General features: G+C 42.4%; 1 protein-coding gene across 1 annotated transcript in view; it reads right to left on the reverse strand.

The window, feature by feature from the left end:
* Positions 1-3,401: 3,401 nt before the first annotated feature.
* stk32a (serine/threonine kinase 32A) overlaps positions 3,402-6,321 on the reverse strand; it is a 43,132-nt gene continuing 40,212 nt past the window's right edge. Inside the window, exons 11-12 of the mRNA XM_030793532.1 lie at positions 3,983-4,047; positions 3,402-3,582 (exon numbers count right to left, since the gene is read on the reverse strand). Coding sequence (XP_030649392.1) covers positions 3,462-3,582; positions 3,983-4,047 — 186 coding nt within the window. The 3' untranslated portion in view covers positions 3,402-3,461. The remainder of the gene's footprint in view (positions 3,583-3,982; positions 4,048-6,321) is intronic.

Genomic DNA, 6,321 nt, shown 5'->3' on the forward strand with positions numbered 1-6,321 from the left:
CACTGTTCAGGCAGGCAGCCTGATTAGTTTGCTTGCCTGAGTTTGTTTGGCTAGTGTCCTTCTTTGGTTTATTGTTTTGTCTGCTTTATTGTTTATTGTTTTGTCTAATTTACTGTTTATTGTTTTGCTTGCTTACTGTTTATTGTCTGGCCTGCTTTACTCTTTACTGCTTTGCCTGAGTTGTTTTAAGCCTGCTTGTTTGGTTAACCCACAGCTCGTGCTCTCTCCAGGATTAGTTTCTTCATTTTAAGTCGCGAAGTGATCTGTGTGTTTGGCGGTCGTGCTGCGGGGGGAGGTCTCATAGTCGGGTTTCCCATCATTAATCCTTGACACTGCGTGCTTAATTGATGTACGTTTCTTGCACCTTTTTTGCAGTGTGAGAGTGCGTGCGTGTCCACGAACACGTGTGGCGATGTTGAGTATTCTCCTCTCGAATTAGGTAAGAACCCGCGGTTGGCCTGCCTCACTCTCGTTTTCCACTTCTTGGCGCCCCCTTTGTGGCATCCTAATAAGTGTCAGTTGGTTGGTACGAGAACACCTTATTCAAATCCCTCTTTTATGCCCTTTTTCCGTATTAAACCGATTTTTTGGTATTTAAATAAAGTGCTGTTTCTTGTACACTAACCTCTCTCTCGCAGCTTTTTCTTCCATAACAGCAAATTTAAATAAACTTGAAAACCACGTCTCTGCCCTTGTTTACAACCAAAGACTTGTGCAATATTTTCCGTTTACTAAGGGATTAGGTATAAAACTCTCTTCGGAGAGTTTCCCGAGGTGGCGTTGTCGGTATAGAGATCTACACATTGTTCCGGGGGACCCTCACGATCGCCCCTCTGGTCACGCTTAAATGGTCTCGACACAAATCACACAGTATTCAGCGAATGCTCAGTGCAGAAAGAGGTATGCGGTCCATGTAATGAGTTTCATGAGTTGGAAGAATATCTCCGCGCACCATACATAATGCAAAGGTTTAAAAGTTCTGCCGTGCCAGATACCGTAACGTTTTCATGGCCTCCTTCTCCTCTTCTTTCTCGGTTTCTCTTGACACGGAGTAGCCATGGCGGGCAGTGAATGGTTTCTCACTCTGTTCTCTACCCACTGAAGAAAGATCGGCCAGGAAATTTCACCGTTGTTGAGATACGCGTAAGGAGAGGAGAATAGATGAAATTGGAAAAGATGTTTGTAAACATATTTTATTTTCACTCATGAACATTCTCAGCATTAAATCCAGAGCCTGTGTACATTCCTGGGAATTGATGACATTAAACTGCCCTCCTAACTCAGTTAATCTGATTTCAAATCAGAGTGTTGACCTATACAAACAGTAGAGGGCAGTGTTTTGTCTCACAAGGCATAAGAAAGAGTGACGACACGCTGAAATATGTACCATGACTAAACCTTTTGTCCATGTATCCTAGGTCAGCCAGTCTATCAGTGCCATACATGTGACTCTCTATGTATCTGTAAGAAGTCAAAGCATTGTGCTCCTCAGCCAGTGCAATCTTTAAGGGACATGTCTGTCAGAAAAAACTGAGAATCTGAGCAACTCATTTTTCTTCTAGTGGCAAAGAACTGGCACAGATGAAAGCATGAAATACAACTAATGATACATTTAACATCTGCCTTGAGATTATTTGTTTGGTGGTTTGTGAATTACAAGCCAATCAATTCATTGATTAGTTATGTGAATGAAATAATGGATTCATTTTTAATTTTCCCAAGGATGTTTTTTTTTTCTGCCAGATTTCTTATGGACTTCTACTTAATCTCAAAATGTAATCCATGACATTAATAGCACTTAAATTCTTGGTCAGAAATTTCAGCTTGTTCTGTGTTGTGTTTTTAGCTGAACCCAGACCTTGACCAATAATTTCTGAATTTACTAAAGCAACCAAACTATGCAGTTTATTTTTTATATTTCCCACTATTAGTAATTTCACCATATATATATAACTTTAATCACTTAGTAATTAGTTTAGTAATTAAATGGACAAATTCTGTATGCCCATCTATTAAAGTGTATTGACACACATATACAGTAGTAACAAGGATAACTGACCAATCCTATTAAGGCACACATTAGAGAGAACTATTATCAAATGTGAGGTTCAAAAGTAGGTCATTTTGTGGCTGTTATAATGTTATATCTAGAAATAAACTGTGACATAAACCAGCATACTGGAACTACACTGCAGAGTATATCTTTAACACTTGAATCTACAGACAAAACTGGATTTCACATCAGTTTGTTTTGATGTGACCTGAAAGGACATCAAGCAGTGGGGATGGCTTACATAGCACACTATTAAGCCATTTAAGATCCATAATAATAATAATAATAATAATAATAATAATAATAACAGTAATAATATCTACCTGGGCATTAAATAAACAAACAAACAAATAAATAAATAAACAAACAAATTGTAAAATGATAAAAAAAAGAAGAAAAAAGAAAAAACAGCAAAGCTGTCCACAGTTCATCATTTTGCTGTGGGTACTATTAGCAAAGCATTGCTAATTATGTGCACTGGCGGTAGCTTTGACACAACAGAGAAAGAGTTGACCCTTCCAAAGTTCTTTTCTAAAGTGCTCTCTTTAACACAGGAGGGTCTCTAACAATAACAGATTCATGATGATTACTGTCACACGGGGAATTAGACAGGATAGATGTTAGTACATGCCCTGAGGCCTATAGCCAACACACAGACACTGCAGAAATGGTGTTAGCCTTCAGTTCCTAGTTACAGGCACAGGCAGATATGCCAAACACACACCACGAACCCAAATGTTTACACATGGAGTTGTTCACGTTTTCCAGGAACCTTGAACGACCTGACAAAAGTTTTCATGAAGACAAAAATAAATATGAACACAAATATCAGCACACACCCACAGGTCAAAACTGACGCACAGTTTCCATGCACACGGGAATATTAGCTGCCAGTTCTGAGCGAAACAGCTCGTCATACACCAGGGGTAGTGTTCAGTAACTTTGAAACCAAGAGCAACGTCACAAACAAGCAACTTTGTTTAACTACACACACGCTTCATGTCCTGCCACGCGCAAAAATTTACATTCAGTCTTTTCAAAGTTGTCATGACGGCCATGCCCTGTTTGTGCCCTCATGGTTTGGATGCCTGTTTATGCCCTTGGTGAGCTGGGGAGTGGCTCTCTGCGGTGCCTGGGCAAATATTTTACATGTGAGCTGATCTTGGGTACTTCTCCGTTTAGAAATTCAGGGGTGGTTGTTGATAAAGAGAGTGTTGTGTATGTGTGTGTGTGTGTGTGTGTGTGTGTGTGTGTGGATGGGTGTGTGCGTGTGTGGGTGTGTGTGTGTGTGTGCTGGGGAACGGGCAGGTGTGGGTCAAATTTTGGGGAGCAGGGATTTTGGGGTGGAAAGCCACCATAAAGCAAGCTATTGTGTTAAAGTGCTAATGGAATATTCAAGGCTGAGAAACTACCCAGACAAGAAGCTGGGGTTTGGGGTAATGTTGTTGTTCTGTCCGTCTTCAATAGTTTTGTCTGTCTCTTTATCAATAAGGTCATTAGCCTCAGCTTCTGCTTTGGTTTTCTGCAACCTGTTTAAAAAGAGAGAGAGACAGAGAGAGAGAGAGGAAGAGAGAGAGAGAGACAGAGAGAGCAAGAGAGAGAGAGAGAGACAGAGAGAGAGAGGAAGTGAGACAACACATTTTGTTTACATGAGAGAGAAAGCTTATTTTCTGTGAGCTAACATGCCCTGCATCAATACATTTGTTGTTCCAGATTTGCAGGAAAACAGAACAGTATTCCTAACACGCACAGAAAGTCTGTCTTTGTCGTTCTCAAACATACACACTGTTATTTTGGGTCTAGGTCACTTCTGTGCCTTTGTTAAATATACACTGTTGAATATACACATACAACCAGGTGTACAAGCCCCTCAGTCGTGTCAAACAAGTCTTAATAGAATCTGGCTCTGTTTTGTGAACTGGCTCTTACTTCTCTCTGTTGAAGATGATGAAGTCTCTTTGCACATTCTCGAGTCGCTGCTGCAGCTGGCCATTCTGAAAAATCAAAGCAAGTTATGACAAAACTCCAAAACCATATTTACAAAATGCTTAGCATTCTCAAAAGTTAGCAGCATGATGTCATACTGCTCATAAACATCTGTGTCATAATCAATATGTTTATTTTTTGTGAGTCGTGTGCGACACGAGGCATCCTCAGCCAGAAACTCCTGTCGGAAATGTCACACAGCAGCCACTTCTAGGGAAAAGCCTACAGTGTCGACATCTGAGTCCATGGAGACTGACTCTGGTCAGATCTGTCAGACATCACACAATACCGATGGTCCTGATGCTCTTATGGTGTGATGACATCACAGCACGCTAGGCGTGACCTGGCTCCCTCTCTGCCATACTGTGGGAACGGAGACTGATGGCTCCAGACTGGGCCCCTGACACCTCCACGTAAAGTTTGTTGGCCTCCTGCTCTGAGCTGTCAGATAAGGAGGTGCAGATGCTGCAACTGCAGGGGAGCCCGGCAAAAAGGCATTTACACGAAGGAAAAGTTAGAGGAGAGGGAGAGAGAAAGAGAGAGAGACAGAACGAGAGAGAGAGAGAGAGAGAGAGAGGGAGAGAGAGAGAGGGAGAGAGAGAGAGAGGGAGAGAGAGAGAGAGTACGAGAGAGAGAGAACAAGAGAGAGAGAGAGGGAGAGAGAGAAAGGGCGAGAGAGAGAGAGAGAGAGAGAGAGAGTGAGTGAGAGAGAGAGTACGAGAGAGAGAGAGTACGAGAGAGAGAGAGAACAAGAGAGAGAGAGAGAGATATTCACCGACACACTAAGCTTTCCCCACACACTGACCTGACTGTTATCCAGAGAAAAAAAGAAAAGAGTAAAATGATGTGAATGGAGTAAGGAATCCTGACTTGTCATGTGACACAGAGGCGGCAGTGAGGGGGCCAGTGAGTCGTGGCGGGTGCATCGTGTTACTCCTTAAATGCTTACTCCACTCATCTCCTGCCTCTCCACTCTAACTCAGCCTGACCTAAAGGTCCAGCCATGCAATTCCGTGACCCAGAGGCGGTGTGGAGGGATTTCCTGGACACCCGAGTCAGGCTTAGCACGCTGCAAAGAGCTCTATACGGAAATGACACATCCTGTCATAACCTTCTTACACTGTGGTTTGGCAGAAGCAAGAAAATTACATAAAGAAACTAGTTGGAAAGAATTTTTAAAAATTTGAACTGTAGTATAGTGAGGGGTATACCAGATTCAGTGATAGCTTTATTTTAATGGCATTGAAAAGTACTGATCTGAAGTATTGATCTGCTTTTGAATCATCAGGATAAGGCCAGGGAGGAAACTGGATGGTAAATGAGAGAGACTGAGAAAGAATGAGAGAGAACGAGAAATAACCAGAGAATGAGAGAGAATGAGAGAGATTGAGAAATAATGAGGGAGTGAGAGAGAATGAGAGGATGAGGGAGAATGAGAGAGAATGAGAGTGACTGAGAGAGAATGAAAGAGAATGAGAGAATGAGAGAGATCGAGAAATAATGAGAAAATGAGAGAGAATGAGGGAGAATTAGAGAGAATGAGGGAGAATTAGAGAAAATGAGAGAGAGATATGGGATGAGCCTGATTATTTGCTTCTCAGAATAATGAATGAAATTCAGTTACATTATCTGTTTTACTCAGCTAATTACTGTGTCCATTACAGATTTCAATGGCTGTCAGGACGTGGGGGAGACAGAATGGGGGGGGGGGTGTATGAGAAATGTGAGAGCAAGGAGAAAAGGGAGAGAGCCTGTGTGAACAGATGAGACACTGAAGTGAACAGATGAGACACTGAAGTAGGCAGATGAGACACTGAAGTGAACAGATGAGACACTGATGCAGGCAGATGAGACACTGAAGCAGGCAGATGAGACACTGAAGTAGGCAGATGAGACACTGAAGTAGGCAGATGAGACACTGAAGTGAGCAGATGAGACACTGAAGTAGGCAGACGAGACACTGAGAGCTAGAGAGAATACTAAGGAGCATGGGCCTACGTGTTAATGATCCAAAAGCAGTCTTGGCCAGACATTAGACTACAGCAGTGTTCTTCATACAATATTGATCTGGATTTCTCTGCTTTAGAAATAATGGACGGAGTACACCTCCTCCTCAGTCTCTCTGTCTCTCCTCTCACCAAGAGGAGCTGCCAACGTCCTCAAAAATACTCCACTAATGGCCCCACGGGGTGGCCTCAACTCAACACCACACACACACACACACACACACACACACACACACAGACGTCCTGCTGTAGCTTAGCATTAATAACTCACCCACA

The sequence above is a fragment of the Chanos chanos genome, chromosome 16 (genome assembly GCF_902362185.1).
Source record: "Chanos chanos chromosome 16, fChaCha1.1, whole genome shotgun sequence".
Lineage (NCBI taxonomy): Eukaryota > Metazoa > Chordata > Actinopteri > Gonorynchiformes > Chanidae > Chanos > Chanos chanos.